The following is a 20,638-nucleotide window of genomic DNA, read 5'->3' on the forward strand; positions in this document are numbered from 1 at the left end:
AAGGGTTTGATCAGCCCGAGGCAAGAGGGAATCACAGCTTGTGGGTAAAGTGCGCAACCTCTGCAGAGTGTTATGAAACTGGTATATCAGCCGTGCTCGCGGTTATGAGCAGCCAAGGGAGCTCCATTGATTAGAGTTACTTTGATTAGAGATTCATTGATTAGAGATACTTTGATCAGAGATGTTTGGTTTACAGGTGATGGCAAGGATGATGGTTTGATTATGCTTATGGTAATGTTTCTAGTATTCTTTCCGTTTGGAAAGGGTACTTTTGGGTTAATAACTTGGGTTAATGCTAAAACCTGGCTCTCTATTAGTAATAATAACATGACCAACTAAAAGCAACTGCTTAACTTAACCCCCACATAAAGCTAGTCCACTATAGCCAAACGGGACATATTGCTGAGTATGTTGATGTGTACTCACCCTTGCTTTACACACCAAACCCCCCAGGTTGTCCTCGTTGCAACCACTGCTCAGGAGAAGATGAAGTCGTGGAGGAGGACTTCCAGGAGTTCCAAGAGTACGATGAGTTCTAGGCGTGGGTTAGCGGCAAACCCCCAGTCGGTTGCCTGTGTAGGCCGTTTGTATCTACGTTTCTTTTCCGCGCTTTGATAATTGTTAAAGACTATGTGGATGTCTCGGACATCATGATGTAATCGACTATTACCTTCTTTTATGCTATTATTTGAGCATTGTGTGATGATGTCTAGTTATGTAACTACTGTTTACGTGAATTGCTGATCCTGGCACGTACATGGTTTGCATTCAGTTTGCCTTCTAAAACCGAGTGTGACAGGGGCACTGGACACAGCGGGTCGGGCAGAAGCGCGGGGGCAGGACGGCCCGCATACATGCCTCACACGGGGTGCAGGCGCTGCGCGCTCGGGATGCACGAAGGGAGATGATCCCCACTTAAAAGGAGTTACTCTCTCTTGTTCCAGAATTATTAACGTTTAAGGGCATGTTGGAAGCACACCAGTTTAAAAAAACTAGTTTCTAGAAACTGGTTTATGAAAAAAGATGAATGGAGGTGTTTGAAACTCAGAGGAATCACTTTCTAGTTTTTTATACACAATTACTAGCATACCCTTCCTCTATTTTAAAAAACGGTGGCGATAGATTTAAATTCCACAAAACCAACAAGGACATGATGTAACTAAACAAACAAAAACTAGTTTTAGCTAGGGGAGAGTAGCGGTTTTTAAGAAACTGGGAATCCAGTTTCTATAAACTAGGACATGAACTGGTATGTTTGGAACCACTCTAGTTAAACTAGGACATGAACTGGTATGTTTGGAACCACTCTAGTTTCTATCTATAAAATAGTTTCTTAGAAATTGTGCCCTTCCAAAAGAACCCTAATGCATTCAAAGTTTAGATGAGAATACATGACCTTTTAGCTATCCATATCACAAAAGAGCCAATAAGATGCATGGCCAGGGGTCGAACATCGAACTAGACACCAGAGGTTTTAAAAACGCAGTCACACCCGTACGAGCTTAGAGGCATTACTGATTTCAAGTAGCACACAAATGGTAAAACAGAAAATATGTGTCCTTTAGAGCTAGTTTGGGAACCTCATTTTTTAATAGATTTTTATTTTCCTAAGGAAAAATAAACTAATTTTCGAAAATGAAAATCACTTGAAAAATGGGGTTTCTAAACTGGCCCTTAATGGTTTCTTGGCATGTCTAAAACGTCAAAAAAATTTAGACCATGATAGAGTAGAGATTTAAAAGTGGCGACTAGACAGGCCTTGGCTCTTGTGAGTGTGAGTCCTATTGTCGCACTTTGTAGGTGCATCTAACAACCTAAATTCAGTTGTACGGGATTTCACCATATTAATTAAATTACTACTAATACAACAGGGGGCACTAGAGCAGCTTGTTAATAATGGCAAAACCACCAATCACAAACTGAGCAGCAGAGCATTATGTGCCTGTTTGTTTCGGCTTTTCGCAGCTTCTGGCCACAAAAAGCTGCTACGGACTGCTAAACAATCAGTTTTTCAGCCAGCTTCTATAAAATTCGTTTGAGTCGTCGCAAGTAATCCGTCACTTTATAGATCCTGAGCCTCATGGACAACTTTATCTTTCTTCGCACGTAATCCTAATGATACTCAGATTCTCTACACAGACAGGTTCTCTCCACAACTAGATTTTCGGAAAAGCTGGTCAGAAAAAACTGAAGCAAACAGGCCTATATGTCAAGGGGAGAATCGCACGACCTTTTCGTGATCTAATAGCCGACTTTGGTGATCTAAACATAAACACCAACGGTAAGAGTTTATACGACTTTCGGCAGACTGCCGCAACAGCTAATTGGTGAGCAGACACTTTGCGTGGGTAGTACAAACGTACTGTACAAAAGGAGAGGCAGAAGATGTCAGTGACTGGAGTGTTTCATGTTGACACGTCACACGTACGCGTGGTACAGTCCCGCGCCACCCATCACACGGTGACGCTGACGCCTGCTGTGCAGCGCGAGGGCGAGGCGGCGGCCTAGGATCCGGAGCCCCGCCCGCCAGCCAACAACCACTAGCCAGAACAAGTAGCTCCTCGTTGTTACGTGTTGAGGCTATCCTCAGCGGTTCTCTCTAAATTTTTCCCCCTATATCACTTTTCTGGGTCACATCATCAATAGTGTATCCCCTACTTTTTCATCTCCCGCAGTGGTTTCCCCTAAATACTCCCCCTATATCCCACTACAATATAAAATATCATTTTCTATACCTACTTTTTATCTACTATCAATTTTTCTTCTACTATTAATTGAAGGCGGGCCCACAGGAACAGTGGTAGGGGGAGAGAGCGCGCGCGCTGCAGCTGAGGGGAGAGAGAAGAGTACCGCGCGGTGGAGTGCGCGATAGCGTGCTGCGCTGCGGGCTTTAGCGCGCACGCTGTAGCCGCCATGCAAGGGAGCGCGCGCGGTAGCGTGCGGCGCTGCGGGCAGTCTGAGACTGTCTTCAGCGGTTCCCTCTAAATTTGTCCCCCTATATCCCACCCATGTGTCACGTCAGCGATCTCTCTCCCCCTATATCTCCACGCTCTACAGCGGTTCCCCCTATAACAATCATCTATACCCCACCACACCAATATTATATACTTTCATCATCAACTAACTCAACTACCATCAAATATTAATTTTATTTTTATTTATTCTTTGCACAGTACACGGGCGTATTTTGGTCCACATTTAATTAGCAAACTTGATAATTAGTATTAATACGTAAGTATAAATACGGTCGAATTTTATGTTTTTTTATAAATAGAAATTCTCATTCTTCTAGTACACGACACGAGTGGCTTGCACGACACGACTGGCTTGTACTGCAAGCCACGACTGCCTGGCTTCCTTCACACACCGAAGCCACCTATAAATAAGGTACCCTGGGGGCATGCTCCACTCATCTACACACTCGTCTCTTCTGTATCATCCGCCATTCCATCACAAGTCGCACGACCTTTTCGTGATCTAACAGCCGACTTTGGTGATCTAAACATAAACACCAACGGTAAGAGTTTATACGACTTTCGGCAGACTGCCGCAACAGCTAATTGGTGAGCAGACACTTTGCGTGGGTAGTACAAACGTACTGTACAAAAGGAGAGGCAGAAGATGTCAGTGACTGGAGTGTTTCATGTTGACACGTCACACGTACGCGTGGTACAGTCCCGCGCCACCCATCACACGGTGACGCTGACGCCTGCTGTGCAGCGCGAGGGCGAGGCGGCGGCCTAGGATCCGGAGCCCCGCCCGCCAGCCAACAACCACTAGCCAGAACAAGTAGCTCCTCGTTGTTACGTGTTGATGCTATCCGCAGCGGTTCTCTCTAAATTTTTCCCCCTATATCACTTTTCTGGGTCACATCATCAATAGTGTATCCCCTACTTTTTCATCTCCCGCAGTGGTTTCCCCTAAATACTCCCCCTATATCCCACTACAATATAAAATATCATTTTCTATACCTACTTTTTATCTACTATCAATTTTTCTTCTACTATTAATTGAAGGCGGGCCCACAGGAACAGTGGTAGGGGGAGAGAGCGCGCGCTGCAGCTGAGGGGAGAGAGAAGAGTACCGCGCGGTGGAGTGCGCGATAGCGTGCTGCGCTGCGGGCTTTAGCGCGCTCGCTGTAGCCGCCATACAAGGGAGCGCGCGCGGTAGCGTGCGGCGCTGCGGGCAGTCTGAGACTGTCTTCAGCGGTTCCCTCTAAATTTGTCCCCCTATATCCCACCCATGTGTCACGTCAGCGATCTCTCTCCCCCTATATCTCCACGCTCTACAGCGGTTCCCCCTATAACAATCCTCTATACCCCACCACACCAATATTATATACTTTCATCATCAACTAACTCAACTACCATCAAATATTAATTTTATTTTTATTTATTCTTTGCACAGTACACGGGCGTATTTTGGTCCACATTTAATTAGCAAACTTGATAATTAGTATTAATACGTAAGTATAAATACGGTCGAATTTTATGTTTTTTTATAAATAGAAATTCTCATTCTTCTAGTCCACGACACGAGTGGCTTGCACGACACGACTGGCTTGTACTGCAAGCCACGACTGCCTGGCTTCCTTCACACACCGAAGCCACCTATAAATAAGGTACCCTGGGGGCATGCTCCACTCATCTACACACTCGTCTCTTCTGTATCATCCGCCATTCCATCACAAGTCCGTAGTACGTACTTGTAGTTTAGCTCGTCATGGAGTCATTGAAAAGCCTTGTGTTGTCCTCGTCATCCGACGATTCCGACGATGAGATAGATAACTTGTTCCTTTCCCAACATATTGACCACCTTGTACTAGGAGACACGAGCACGCGCCGTAGGCGCTGCTCATTGCCTCGCCGAGTTATCCATAGGGACCACGCTGCTGGAGAAAATCTCATCAAACATCACTACTTCGGACCTAATCCTGTGTATCCATCACATGTTTTTCGTCGAAGGTAAATTTCCTAAGTAATGATTTTACTTGCATTTGGAGGTTCGTTTTATTAATTTTTGCTTTGTTTTCGTTTATAGGTTTCGGATGCATCGTCCTTTGTTCCTACGTATCCTTCGTGCCGTTCAGCGAGAAGACGAATACTTCACTATTCGATGTGATGCAACTGGTTTAGCAGGGCTTGGTTCATTGCAAAAAGTTTGTGCTGCATTGCGTATCCTTGCGTACGGGTTACCAACCGATGCGGTAGATGAGTACATACAAATTGGACAGACTATGGCTAGGTGGGCAGTTCTACGTGGCCCTGCTTATGGTTGGGATCGTCATCACCTCGCAGAGATGATGACTGCTTGCATTATTATGCACAACATGATTGTCGAGGACGAAGGAGACGGTGCAGCTAATGTGGACTTCATTGGCCCGACTGGCCCCCGTGAAGCGTGTAACAATATTCCTGAGGTCCGCAACGAGTGGCTAAATAATCATATCCGCTCCGAGTTACCCAACGATCCCGACGAGGACATCACATGTCAGGCCACATACTTGTCTTTGCAGCACAACCTGATAGAACACCTTTGGGCTCGTCGAGGGTCCATGGGTTGATGGCTTTTATCCATAATATGTGGTACAACAATGTTGTTTAATTTGTAGTATGAACTAAATCATGAGTACCACAACTGCAAGTCGTTTCTGGTTTCTTGGTCGGTAGTTAACAACTCATGCTTATTTGTATGTGTAATTCCTCTGCTACAAATAAGTTGCATATGTTGCCAAACTTGAAGTCATGTATGAAAAATCCTTATTATGAATATCAATAATCTGAAAATAAACAATGTTCAAAAACCAAGCTGATGTTCTCAAACAACTAAGCAATTGTTCAAACACTTTAAATCACACATGTCCAAACACAGAGGACCACGGTTTGCCGATACAAAGGTGAGAAACACCTTATCAAATAAATTAGTACTCTTCAGACTGGATTGTTGATGAAATAGTCGATTAAACCTTTTCTCCTTGCGATGTAAACAGCTCTCAACTCTTCTGGTAAAGCATCCATGTCCATAGCATAAAGTTTGTTGAGCTCTTCGTCTTTTTGCTTCCTGTATTCCATCATCAATTTTTTTCCTGAACTTCTATTTCCTTGGATTGAACCTCCAACTTCTTGAGTTCAACTTCCTTCATGAACTCAATGTTCTGTTGTTTTAGGTCTGATTTTTCTTCACTTTGCTTCAATCTTGCTACTTGAATGTCATGGATTCTTGAAAGGTAGTCAGTAGACTGGGATGAACTGGACATTGACTTCTTCCTTGATGCTTTCACGGAGTCACGTCTTAATGGTCTCTTGCCTTTTGAACCACCTTCATCATATTCCACTTCATTAACAGAGCATGTAGGTGTAAGACTACGGAAAGGCTCCGTCCCCGCATTGCCTCTCCAGGGGCTTCCATGAACCATGGCATCCCATTTGGGTTCGTATTTTAGGCGCGTCCAGCAATGCATGAAATGAAAAGGCTTTTTCTGTGATGTTGCATAAAGAGTTGCAGCTTTCGAAGTCTACACAATATTTATAACCAGACGTCAGTGCACGAATAACAGTAAGATGACATAAACCTTGACATACATAACGTATTACAATGAATATCATTGTACCTTGTCGTTATCTGTGAGGCCACTCTGGTTTTCCCTTAGGACTCTAGCGTAGAATCCAGCAAATTTGCCTGTTTCAGCTCTTATTTTGTCCCACCTGCTGCTGAGAGCCCTATTCAGTCTCAAAGGAAACTCACCTCTAAGTTCATTGTACCTTTTCTCAATTCTAGCCCACAAACCCTCCTTCCTCTGCCCTGTGCTAATAACTGGGTCACTACTAATCTCTAGCCATGTTTTGCAAAGCAACAAGTCTTCATCAGGTTTGAAGTTCTGTTCCTTTGTCCTCCTAAATGTCCTAGGTGTATCAGAAGGTTTGCTAGGGCTGTTAACTTCCTGGACACTGTGTTCTGCTTCGGATTCAAAATTTATAGGGTCAGTCTGGTTGGGAACATGGGTGGAAACCTGTGGACATGGAATGGGTGGTACCAGCTGTGGTTGACCGAAAGATGTTTGTGTAGGAGGACCCCTAGGATTCATCATACCAAAATATGGGTTCCATGGACTACGAAAGGTATATGGAGATGGGTCATTAGGTCCCTGGGACCAGGTAGGATTGGTCATATGGGATGTAGGATTACTAAAAATAGAAGCCTGTGTTGGGTCCAAACCTTGGGCCTGCCACATCTGAGGATCCCACAGGGGTGGGGGGAAGATTTGGTTACCTGAATTGGGGCTGGCAGCAAGTGGTTGAAAAGGTGTATTTGTGTTGTTCTCAGCCATTCTGGAATGAAATACATAAATACATTAAGTTGGACAACAGATAACAAACTTGGACTATAAAATACAAACTTGAATTCATTGCACATAAGGGTCACAGAAAATGAACAGAAGGATGCAACATTTCACATAATTTCATACAAAAGGATGAAGCATTCCACATAAGGTTCTTACAAAAGGAACATAAGCTTGAAGCAGTCCTACATCGGTTACGCATGCATCACAGACATAACACAGAAGTTCCTAATTTATTTGGATGCATTAGTACCACTACGACCAAGGTCGAGGTACCACTATTACAGGTTCCAAATGCTATACCTAGTGGACCTGTCCGAGTCGTAGGAGTCATTGTCACTGGCCTCATACAATTCTGGTGAGGAAGGGGGGGGTGGAAGTGAATTGTCTAGGCACTGTCTTCGCAGCCTCAGCAAGGTTAATTTGTTCCTCCATCCTCTCCTTCTCTGGGTCAGACCTTGCTTTGCTCTCCAGTGCATCCTGCTCCAGCAGGTCTACCTCCTTTCGAATAGCAAGTAGAGCATTCAGAAGGTAATGCTCGTCACCCAAATGACGGAAAGCCTCTTCTAAAAACGTCCTAATATTGAAAGCACCACTTTCCACTGAGGAAGCAAGATTGAGGACCAAGTTTTGCAGCACTTTGGCATCATGGCTGCTCATCTTGATTCGAATCCTCAAGTAGTTGCTCCTTGGCTAGACAAGGTGCGTACATAAAAAAATTAGGGGCAGTGTTGTTACTATTTTGTGAAATTGAAGTGTTCTTGTCAGATAGGAAACAACTGTGGGTTGCAATATAATAAAGTAATGTGGCAAAATAATAAACCAAACAGTGCATGGCAGTTACCAAAGAATTGTTGGTTCAAATGTTCATGCACTGTAAAGTATTTCAACACAGTATCCGTGCCTTGGTCCATATGTTAGTTTCTTATAAAAAACAAACTTGCACAACTAACATGGAAGCACAGACAACATACATGGACAGTACACTTTAGCAGATTAATAAAAACAAAGAACTTAAGCGAAAAAGGATTTAGAACCTCAGTTAGTTGAAGTGGACGTCAAATAATGAAATTAAATTTTTCAAGCTGCATAATAAGTAAAGGTATCGTCAGTTCCATGCAATGCTTAGTCATGTAAGGAAAGAGTACTCCAAATTGTATGATAACTGAGTAGAACTCATACACAGAGGTACTTAGTCCAATTACAAGAAATTGATATGCAACAAAAAGGGGATCTTTTGGGGAAGTAAACGGTAATTGGTACTTAGTTGTTCGCATAGGAAGAAGAACATTCATTTCAGTACGAGCAACATTGAGCAAACAACATACAAACAACATGACTGCAAATTAATTCACCAGTTACAGTTTGGTGGATACACTAAAATGAGCACACGACGATGACGAATATCAAAAGCAGACAAGAGTCTTCATGTCGTATCCTATGATCGATAACTTAAACCATTGGTCTTGGTGTACATGATAACGACGGATCAGTTAACCTTAATAGGCGATTCGGAGGACCGAGTTAACCCTAGTTGTCCAAGTTCGCCATGAACAAATAAATCGATCTAGTTAAACAAGTGAAGTACACGTAAACCCTAGGGTGAATCGAACATAGGTTTTTTTGGGACACGGATTAAATCGGAGGTCTAGAATTTAGAGCAGCGAGTCACGTACCTTGGACCTTGAAGCTCTAATGACGCAGATCGGCTGAGCGTAGATCTGTCGGCGAATCGACGAACTCCCGTTGACCTCCTCCCCTCAGACGCCGAACCGGCGGACAGAGACGACCGGCGGCGGCGCCTTCGCACGGATCGGCGGTGTGGCCGCTCCACGAAGCAAGCCGGCGGATCCGCGTGGACAACGATCTCTGCTGCTCGCCGCCCGGACCAATAGAAAGGAATCGCGGCCGTGGGCGGATCCACGGCTTCCTTCTCTGGCGGCGTTGCGGTCGCGCTAGAATCGCCTGGAGCTCGCTCGACGGAGTATTCCGACCGCGCGCGCTTGTCTGGGAAGCTACCGGCCGAGGGGGAGGCGAGCGCGGTAGCGTCCCCATCCATTTAGCGGGAGAGAGAAGGAATCGGGAGGGGATAGGAGGAGGAAGAGGGATGCGGTGAAGGGGATAGGGGTGTACTGTAGCCCCTATATGGGCTACAGTAATAGGGGAGGGGGAGGGGAGAGTCGTCCGTTGAAGACAGTCTGAGGCACGCGCGCATCAGAGAGGGAGAGGCTGGGCCGGGGCCCTCTCACTCTCGTGATCCCGTCGCGGCGTCACGTCACGTGGATGAGATGACGCGAGAGTGGAAACCGCCGGCCCCAGCCGCTCAACGGCTCCAGTTGTCGGGGACCATAATTAGGGGTACCCTCAAGACGCCTAATTCTCAGCTGGTAACCCCCATCAGCATAAAGCTGCAAAGGCCTGATGGGTATGATTAAGTCAGGGATCAGTCCACACGAGTGACTCGATCATGCTTCACCCGAGCCTAGCCTCGGCCAAGGGCAGCCGACCTCGAGAGACTTCCGTCTCGCCCGAGGCCCCCTTTTTATGGCGGACACATCACCGGCTCGCCCGAGGCCTTGGCTTCGCTCAGAAGCAACCTTGACTAAATCGCCACACCGACTGACCAAATTGCAGGGGCATTTAACGCAAAGGTGGCCTGACACCTTCATCCTGACACGCGCCCCCGGCAGAGCCGAAGTGACCGCCGTCACTCCACCGCTCCACTGGCCAGTCAGACAGAAGGACAGCGCCGCCTGCGCCACTCCGACTGCAGTGCCACTCGACAGAGTGAGTCTGACAGGCAGTCAGGCCTTGCCAAAGGCACCACGGCGAACTCCGCCCCGCCCGACCCCAGGGATCGGACTCGGGCTAAGACCCGGAAGACGGCGAACTCCGCTCCGCCCGACCCCAGGGCTCGGACTCGGGCTAAGACCCGGAAGATGGCGAACTCCGCTCCGCCCGACCCCAGGGCTCGGACTCGGGCTAAGACCTGGAAGACGGCGAACTCCGCTCCGCCCGACCCCAGGGCTCGGACTCGGGCTAAGACCCGGAAGACGGCGAACTCCGCTCCGCCCGACCCCAGGGCTCGGACTCGGGCTAAGACCCGGAAGACGGCGAACTCCGCTCCGCCCGACCCCAGGGCTCGGACTCGGGCTAAGACCCGGAAGACAGCGAACTCCGCTCCGCCCGACCCCAGGGCTCGGACTCGGGCTAAGACCCGGGAGACGACGAAACTCCGCTCCGCCCGACCCCAGGGCTCGGACTCGGGCTAAGACTCGGAAGACGACGAAACTCCGCCTCGCCCGACCCCAGGGCTCGGACTCCGCCCTGGCCTCGGCCGAACGACTTCCGCCTCGCCCGACCCCAGGGCTCAGACTCCGCCCTGGCCTCGGCCGAACGACTTCCGCCTCGCCCGACCCCATGGCTCGGGCTCGGCCACGGCAACGGATGGCAGACTCAACCTCGGCTTCGGAGGAACCCCCACGTCGCCCTGCCTAGGGCACAGACCGCCACGTCAATAGGAAGCGCCATCATCATCCTACCCCGAATCGACTCGGGTCACGGAGAACAAGACCGGCGTCCCATCCGGCCAGCTCCGCCGGAGGGGCAATGATGGCGCTCCACAAGCTCTATGACGACGGCGGCCCCCAGCTCTCTTACGGAAGCAGGACGACGTCAGCAGGGACTCGACCGCTCCAACAGCTGTCCCTCCGCCAGGCTCCGCCGCACCTCCGACAGCCACGACATCACGCCAGCAGGGTGCCCAGATCTCTCCGGCTACCACATTGGCATGTACCTAGGGCGCTAGCTCTCCCTCCGCTAGACACGTAGCACTCTGCTACACCCCCCAGTGTACACCTGGATCCTCTCCTTACGACTATAAAAGGGAGGACCAGGGCCTTCTTAGAGAAGGTTGGCCGCGCGGGACCGAGGACGGGACAGGCGCTCTCTTGGGGCCGCTCGCTTCCCTCACCCGCGTGGGCGCTTGTAACCCCCCTACTGCAAGCACACCTGACCTGGGCGCGGGACGAACACGAAGGCCGCGGGACTTCCACCTCTCTCACGCTCGACTCCGGCCACCTCGCCTCTCCCCCCTTCGCGCTCGCCCACGCGCTCGACCCATCTGGGCTGGGGCACGCAGCACACTCACTCGTCGGCTTAGGGACCCCCCTGTCTCGAAACGCCGACAGTTGGCGCGCCAGGTAGGGGCCTGCTGCGTGCTGACGAACAGCTCCCCGTCAAGCTCCAGATGGGCAGTCTCCAGCAACCTCTCCGGCCCGGGACGGTGCTTCGTTTCAGGACTCTTGAGTTCATGTCCTTCGACGGCAGCTACGACATGATACTTCTTCCACCGCCGCGCGACTACGACAATGGCGGCCGACAACCCGCCCGCCGGCGGCGGAATCGACGACGTCTTCCCCGCGTGGTGGAAGGGCAACATTCGGGCTCGCTCCGTTCTCTCCCCCGCCAACGGAGGCGGAGGCGGGGCCGTCAAGGCCAGGTGGGAGGCCGCGCTTCGTCGGCCGTCAAGCGAATCGGCGCCCCCGACGCCCCGACGGAAGGCACGCCGGACGTCAACCTCGCGTTCAAGACGGAGGCAAGCGCCGTCCCCCCGCGGCACGCTGACCCCGAGCAAGAAGACGACGCCGGCGCGCTCGCAGAAAGCCTGCAGGACGTCGCCCTCGAACCAGAGTTGATGGTGCGACCAGTCCCCGATGTGACTACGTCGCTCCTCGTCGACAAAAAGGTACCGACTAACTCCCATCTTGCGTCATTTCGACTCGGCCTCAACCCGCCAAACGACCTCGTTTTGGCGGGCGCTCTCATTGAGGCGAGTGCAACCCCACTGAGGTTCCGTATGCGGTCGCCTTGGGACCGACTGACGGACGTCTCGACCTACGGGCCCTCTGGGTCCGAGGAAGATGACGATCCCAGCATCGCTTGGGATTTCTCCGGACTTGGCAACCCCAGTGCCGTGCGGGACTTCATGACCGCATGTGACTACTGCCTATCCGACTGTTCCGATGGAAGCCGCAGCCTTGGCGACGAGAGCTGCGGCCCAAGCCGCGAATGTTTCCACATCGAGCTAGGGAATCCCTCCGAAGGCAACCATCTTGGCATGCCGGAGGACAGTGATCTCCCTAGGCCGGTGCCTCGCGCCGACATCCCACGGGAGCTAGCTGTGGTCCCCGCTCCGGCGGGGGATTACGACCCACAACTCGAGCAAGTCCGCGAGGCGCAGGCCAGGCTCAACGAGGGAACAGGAGCGCTTGAGCCGATCCGTCGGGACGTCGGACAGGCGTGGGCGGGCCAATCCCTGGCCGGAGAAATACGTCACTTGCCCCAAGGTCTCCAGCACCGCGTCGCCAACGATGTCAGGAGCAGGCCGCCGCCCGCATCCAGCGGGGTTGGTCAAAACCTGGCAACCGCAGCAATGCTCATCCGCGCGATGCCGGAGCCGTCAACCACCGAGGGTCGGCGAATCCAGGGAGAACTCAAGAATCTCCTGGAAGGCGCTGCGGCCCGGCGGGCCGAGAGCACTGCCTCCCGAAGGCAAGGTTATCCCTCGGAACCTCATGTCGCGACTTCCCGATTCATGCGGGAAGCCTCGGTCTACACCGGGTGCACGCGCAACACCGCGCCTGCGGCCCCGGGCCACCTCGGCAACGAGCACCATCGACGCGACCGTCGGGCTCACCTCGACGAAAGGGTGCGCCGAGGCTACCACCCCAGGCATGGGGGGTGCTACGACAGCGGGGAGGATCGGAGTCCCTCGCCCGAACCACCCGGTCCGCAGGCCTTCAGTCGGGCCATCCGACGGGCGCCATTCCCGACCCGGTTCCGACCCCCGACTACTATCACGAAGTACTCGGGGGAAACGAGACCGGAACTGTGGCTCGCGGACTACCGCCTTGCCTGCCAACTGGGTGGAACGGACGACGATAACCTCATCATCCGTAACCTCCCCCTGTTCCTCTCCGACACTGCTCGCGCCTGGTTGGAGCACCTGCCTCCGGGGCAGATCTCCAACTGGGACGACTTGGTCCAAGCCTTCGCTGGCAATTTCCAGGGCACATACGTGCGCCCCGGGAATTCTTGGGACCTTCGAAGCTGCCGGCAACAGCCGGGGGAGCCGCTTCGGGACTACATCCGGCGATTCTCGAAGCAGCGCACCGAGCTGCCCAACATCACCGACTCGGATGTCATCGGCGCGTTCCTCGCCGGCACCACTTGCCGCGACCTGGTGAGCAAGCTGGGTCGCAAAACCCCCACCAGGGCGAGCGAGCTGATGGACATCGCCACCAAGTTCGCCTCTGGCCAGGAGGCGGTCGAGGCTATCTTCCGAAAGGACAAGCAGCCCCAGGGCCGCCCATCGGAAGAAGCTCCCGAGGCGTCTACTCCGCGCGGCGCCAAGAAGAAAGGCAAGAAGAAGTCGCAATCGAAATGCGACGCCGCTGACGCGGACCTTGTCGCCGCCGCCGAGTATAAGAACCCTCGGAAGCCCCCCGGAGGTGCAAACCTCTTCGACAAGATGCTCAAGGAGCCGTGCCCCTACCATCAGGGGCCCGTCAAGCACACCCTCGAAGAGTGCGTTATGCTTCGGCGTCACTTCCACAGGGCCGGGCCACCCGCCGAGGGTGGCAGGGCCCGCGACGACGACAAGGACGAAGATCACCTAGCAGGAGAATTCCCCGAGGTCCGCGACTGCTTCATGATCTATGGAGGGCATGCGGCGAATACCTCGGCTCGGCACCGCAAGCAAGAGCGCTGGGAGGTCTGCTCGGTGAAGGTGGCGGCGCCAGTCTACCTAGACTGGTCCGACAAGCCCATCACTTTCGACCAGGCCGACCACCCCGATCATGTGCCAAGCCCGGGGAAATACCCGCTCGTCGTCGACCCCGTTGTCGGCGATGTCAGGCTCACCAAGGTCCTGATGGATGGGGGCAGCTGCCTCAACATCATCTACGCCGAGACCCTCAAGCTCCTGCGCGTCGATCTGTCCTCCGTCCGAGCAGGCGCTGCGCCCTTCCACGGGATCATCCCTGGGAAGCGCGTCCAGCCCCTCGGGCGACTCGACCTCCCCGTCTGTTTCGGGACACCCTCCAACTTCCGAAGGGAGACCCTGACGTTCGAGGTGGTCGGGTTCCGAGGAACCTACCACGCCGTGCTAGGGAGGCCATGCTACGCGAAGTTCATGGCCGTCCCCAACTACACCTACCTGAAGCTCAAGATGTCGGGCCCCAACGGGGTCATCACCGTCGGCCCCACGTACAAACACGCGTTCGAATGCGACGTGGAGTGCGTGGAGTACGCCGAGGCCCTCGCCGAGTCCGAGACCCTCATCGCCGACCTGGAGAACCTCTCCAAGGAGGTGCCAGACGTGAAGCGCCACGCCGGCAACTTCGAGCCAGCGGAGACGGTCAAGGCCGTCCCTCTCGACCCCAGTGGCGACACCACCAAGCAGGTCCGGATCGGTTCCGGGCTCGACCCCAAATAGGAAGCAGTGCTCGTCGACTTTCTCCGCGCGAACGCCGACGTCTTTGCGTGGAGTCCCTCGGACATGCCCGGCATACCGAGGGATGTCGCCGAGCACTCGCTGGATATTCGGGCCGGAGCCCGACCCGTCAGGCAGCCTCTGCGCCGATTCGACGAGGAGAAGCGCAGAGTGATTGGCGAAGAGATCCACAAGCTAATGGCGGCAGGGTTCATCAAAGAGGTATTCCATCCCGAATGGCTTGCCAACCCTGTGCTTGTGAGGAAGAAAGGGGGGAAATGGCGGATGTGTGTAGACTACACTGGTCTCAACAAAGCATGTCCGAAGGTTCCCTACCCTCTGCCTCGCATCGACCAAATCGTGGATTCCACCGCTGGGTGCGAAACCCTGTCCTTCCTTGATGCCTACTCAGGGTATCACCAGATCCGGATGAAAGAGTCCGACCAGCTCGCGACTTCTTTCATCACGCCGTTCGGCATGTACTGCTATGTCACCATGCCGTTCGGTTTGAGGAATGCGGGCGCGACGTACCAGCGGTGCATGAACCATGTGTTCGGCGAACACATCGGTCGCACAGTCGAGGCCTACGTCGATGACATCGTAGTCAAGACAAGGAAGGCTTCCGACCTCCTCTCCGACCTTGAAGTGACATTCCGGTGTCTCAAGGCGAAAGGAGTCAAGCTTAATCCTGAGAAGTGTGTCTTCGGGGTGCCCCGAGGCATGCTCCTAGGGTTCATTGTCTCCGAGCGAGGCATCGAAGCCAACCCGGAGAAGATCGCGGCCATCACCAGCATGGGACCCATCAAGGACTTAAAAGGGGTACAGAGGGTCATGGGATGCCTCGCGGCCCTGAGCCGCTTCATCTCACGCCTCGGCGAAAGAGGTCTGCCTCTGTACCGCCTCTTAAGGAAGGCCGAGTGTTTCGCTTGGACCCCCGAGGCCGAGGAAGCCCTCGGCAACCTGAAGGCGCTCCTTACAAAGGCGCCTGTCTTGGTGCCCCCGGCGGACGGAGAAGCCCTCTTGGTCTACGTCGCCGCGACCACTCAGGTGGTTAGCGCCGCGATTGTGGTCGAAAGACAAGAGGAAGGGCATGCATTGCCCGTTCAGAGGCCGGTCTACTTCATCAGCGAAGTGCTGTCCGAGACTAAGATCCTCTACCCGCAAGTTCAAAAGCTGCTGTATGCTGCGATCCTGACAAGGCGGAAGCTGCGACACTACTTCGAGTCTCATCCGGTAACTGTGGTGTCATCCTTCCCCCTGGGGGAGATCATCCAGTGCCGAGAGGCCTCGGGCAGGATCGCAAAGTGGGCGGTGGAAATCATGGGCGAAACGATCTCGTTCGCCCCTCGGAAGGCCATCAAGTCCCAGGTGTTGGCGGATTTCGTGGCCGAATGGGTCGACACCCAGCTGCCAACGACTCCGATCCAACCGGAGCTCTGGACCATGTTTTTCGACGGGTCGCTGATGAAGACGGGGGCCGGCGCAGGCCTGCTCTTCATCTCGCCCCTCGGAAAGCACTTGCGCTACGTGCTGCGCCTCCATTTCCTGGCGTCCAACAATGTGGCCGAGTACGAAGCTCTGGTCAACGGATTGCGGATCGCCATCGAGCTAGGGGTCAGACGCCTCGACGCCCGCGGTGATTCGCAGCTCGTCATCGACCAGGTCATGAAGAACTCCCACTGCCGCGACCCAAAGATGGAGGCCTACTGCGACGAGGTTCGGCGCCTGGAAGACAAGTTCTTCGGGCTCGAGCTCAACCACATCGCTCGGCGCTACAACGAAACCGCAGACGAGCTGGCTAAGATAGCCTCGGGGCGAACGACAGTCCCCCCGGACGTCTTCTCCCGGGATCTGCATCAACCCTCCGTCAAGCTCGACGACGCGCCTGAGCCCGAGGTACCCTCGGCTCAGCCCGAGGTACCCTCGGCACAGCCCGAGGTACCCTCGGCACAGCCCAAGGTACCCTCGGCCTCCGAGGGTGAGGCACTGAACGTCGAGGAAGGGCAGAGCGGGGCCACGCCAGATCAAGATTGGCAGGCCCCGTACCTGCAATATCTCCGTCGAGGAGAGCTACCCCTCGACCAAGTCGAGGCTCGGCGGGTAGCGCGACGCGCCAAGTCATTCGTCTTGCTGGGCGACGAAGAGGAGCTCTACCATCGCAGCCCCTCGGGCATCCTCCAACGATGCATCTCCATCGCCGAAGGTCGGGAACTGCTGCAATAAATACACTCGGGGGCTTGCGGCCACCACGCAGCGCCCCGAGCCCTTGTCGGAAATGCTTTCCGGCAAGGCTTCTACTGGCCAACGGCGGTGGCTGACGCCACTAGAATTGTCCGCACCTGCGAAGGGTGCCAATTCTATGCGAAGCAGACGCACCTGCCCGCTCAGGCTCTGCAGACAATACCCGTCACTTGGCCCTTCGCTGTATGGGGTCTGGACCTCGTCGGTCCCTTGCAGAAGGTGCTCGGGGGCTACACGCACCTGCTGGTCGCCATCGACAAATTCTCCAAGTGGATCGAGGTCCGACCTCTGAACAGCATCAGATCCGAGCAGGCGGTGGCGTTCTTCACCAACATCATCCATCGCTTCGGGGTCCCGAACTCCATCATCACCGACAACGGCACCCAGTTCACCGGCAAAAAATTCTTGGATTTTTGCGAGGATCACCATATCCGGGTGGACTGGGCCGCCGTGGCTCATCCCATGTCGAATGGGCAAGTAGAGCGTGCCAACGGCATGATTCTACAAGGGCTCAAGCCTCGGATCTACAACGACCTCAACAAATTCGGCAAGCGATGGATGAAGGAACTCCCCTCGGTGGTCTGGAGCCTAAGGACGACGCCGAGTCGTGCCACGGGCTTCACGCCGTTTTTCTTGGTCTACGGGGCTGAAGCTATCTTGCCCACTGACCTGGAATACGGCTCTCCGAGGGCGAGGGCCTACACCGAACAAAGCAACCAAGCTAGCCGAGAGGAATCGCTGGACCAGCTGGAGGAAGCTCGGGACAGGGCCTTACTACACTCGGCGCGGTACCAACAGTCCCTGCGACGCTACCACGCCCGAGGGGTCCGGTCCCGAGAACTTCAGATGGGCGATCTGGTGCTTCGGCTGCGGCAAGACGCCCGAGGGAGGCACAAGCTCACGCCCCCCTGGGAAGGGCCATTCGTCATCGCCAAAGTTCTGAAGCCCGGAACATACAAGCTGGCTAACCATCAAGGCGAGATCTACGGCAACGCTTGGAACATCAAACAGCTACGTCGCTTCTACCCTTAAGATGTTTTCAAGTTGTTCATATACCTCGCGCCTACGCAAAGTTTAGTCGTCAAGGAAGGGTCGGCCTAGCCTCGGCAAAGCCCGACCCTCCCTCGGGGGCTAAAAGGGGGGAGACCCCCTCTGCGTCGAATTTTTCCTCGAAAAAGGATCTCTTTTTAGCAGGATTTCTTTCGTGCTTCTTGACTACTTCGGAAAGCGGATCCTGGAAACGACGGAGTACACGTAAGCAGCCAAGGCTGACCGAGCCGAGGGACTCCTACGCCTCCGGGATACGGATACCTCACTCATCACCTTCTGCGATAAGTAACTTGCGCTCGGATAAAGCGACTCCGTGGACCGAACAAGTCTTCACGTTCGGAAGCTCTCCTGCCGAAGCAGTCCTTCAAGCTTTCTCGACTAAGTCGGGGACAGGGCCTCATGGACGGGTGAACGTACGCATAAGCGGCAAGGCCGACCGAGCCGAGGGATTCCCACGCCTCTAGGATACGGATACCTCACTCGTCCCTTCCGCGAAAAGCAACTCTCGCTCACACAAACATCCCTGTTACTGACAGAGTCCAGATGCTCGAAACAAGAGGAAAAAAGGCGCAGCTTCGCAAGCGTGGCGAGGGTGTGTTTTTTCTGGCCTCGGCGGCCGCAGAAAGCACACGCTACAAGATGACCTGATCCTGCAGGCTCGGGTCTTCACGCTGAAGGGAGCCGTAGCACCCTCGGCATCGACGACGTCTCCAGCAAAGCCCGACCCAGCCTCGGGCGGCGACGCGGCCCAGGGACTCCTCCGGGAATCCGGCCCGAGCAGGCGGCTCGACCGGTTACCCCTGGGGCCTCGGTCAACCGGCTTCCAAGGGCGCCAGCCCGACCCGAGGTCTCGACTGATCGACTTCGGCGTCGGCTCCGCTGACGGACAACACGGCTAGGCTCCGGCCAACCAGGTTCCCATTCTCGAGCCAACTCCGCCTCTGTTCATACTGATATCGCTACCCCTGGCCTCGGTCCACCGAAGGGCAGCCGAGGGGTCTCTTTAACTAAGCTAGAGGAACCCCAGACAACAAGGCCGAACGGGCCGGGGGATTCCTACGCCTCCAGGATACGGATACCTCACCCGTCACCTTGACATAGGGCGACTCATGCTTGGTAAAGCGGTTCAGATAATCAACAGGCGAGACTTAGTGCTCGAAAATGAGGAAAAAACACGGCTCCGTGCCGAAATTACATACATGTTCAGGCCCCGACAGCCACAATGAACAAAAAACACTGGCATCCAAGGTGCCATCACAAACGGGACTCTGGTTCCGTCCCCGAGGGTACGAGTGACCTCGGGCCTGCGGGGCGACGAACGCCGGGAGGCTCGCCAGCGACCTCTGCAGCGGCAGCCATGGTCCCAGGTGAACGCGGTCACCGGAAGGCTCTTGTTCGCGGTCCCGCTTAAGGGATGCGAACAAGCCATCAAAGCCAAAGAGCGGGCCGCTCCCGAGCGTTCCGGTAGATCCTCGCTGCCGTCCTCGCCTCGAATGCGAGGGGGAAGACGGAATGTTGCATCCTAGCTGGACGGCAACAGTTCGCCTTCCCCGGCATGACTGGAGGACGACTCCGTCGTAGCGCGGGAAGACGATTGCCACCACCAGAAGCTGGAAGAGGAGGTGGTTCGCCGACCCGCACACGAGGTAGAGCCCTGGCTCGCCTCGACCCCCGCCCCAGCAAGGATGACGAACACACCCGATGCTGAGGGCGGGATCACAGCCTGGTTTGCCTCTCCCCATCCAGGAGCTGGAGGTCACCGTCTTGGGTGGCCACCGGCGGAAGGAAGCAACCAGGCTGCCTGATGAAAATCCTTGAAGCCGAACGATGGCTGAGAGGTACCAACTCCCATGGAGTTGCGTTCCTCCAACGAGGGGGCGGAAAGGCGGCGGATACCCCCCATCCGGGGGCTTGAAAGATGGGAAGACACGGCGCTTAAGGGAGGAAGAAGACATGGTTGCCTTCCGAAAGGAGTCTCCCTCCTTTTAAAAGGCAACTCTCCCTACGTGCGCCCCCAGGCGCCACGGGCTGAGTCTTCTCCAACACGCTCCAAGGCCCTCCCCTGCGACTCGGGGGCTGGGTCCCGCATGTCATGCAAGCCGGCTCAGGGCAGAAGAAGCCGAACCGCCGCGCGTGGTGCGCACGACCGTCCAGCGGCTACAAGCGACCCCCCATTTCCGCCCAGACCAACGGGCAGAAGGGGCGGGCAGCCATGCAGGCGGCATGCAACCGCGCCAGATGGACGCGCTTCTCCGACTTCTGACACGCCAGCTTGGGAACCCAGGCCCACGCGTCGAGCAACCGGCGCGCTAGTTGCTGCATGCAAGCAACCGCACCGCCACTTGTGCCACCATCGCGCCTCTTCGGTTGTGGAGCCAATGCCGCGACTCGAGGCGACCCAACAGCGCCAGCATGGCGCGTCGGTCAAAGCGACCGAAAGAGGGCCGGCAGTAATAGCGGTGGCAGGCGGGCGGGCGCAGCAGTCACGTCGTCAGCCAGGCTCACGTCCCATC

At 54.5% G+C, this 20,638-nt stretch overlaps 1 protein-coding gene across 1 annotated transcript; it reads left to right on the forward strand.

Moving 5' to 3' along the window:
• Positions 1–4,645: 4,645 nt before the first annotated feature.
• LOC109945532 (uncharacterized) lies at positions 4,646–5,807 on the forward strand. Its single transcript, XM_020551853.3, has 2 exons — positions 4,646–4,964; positions 5,041–5,807. Exons 1-2 carry the CDS (start codon positions 4,723–4,725, stop codon positions 5,561–5,563), a joined length of 765 nt encoding a protein of 254 aa, XP_020407442.1. The 5' UTR covers positions 4,646–4,722; the 3' UTR covers positions 5,564–5,807.
• The last annotated feature ends 14,831 nt before the right edge of the window (positions 5,808–20,638 follow it).

The sequence above is a fragment of the Zea mays genome, chromosome 4 (assembly GCF_902167145.1).
Source record: "Zea mays cultivar B73 chromosome 4, Zm-B73-REFERENCE-NAM-5.0, whole genome shotgun sequence".
Lineage (NCBI taxonomy): Eukaryota > Viridiplantae > Streptophyta > Magnoliopsida > Poales > Poaceae > Zea > Zea mays.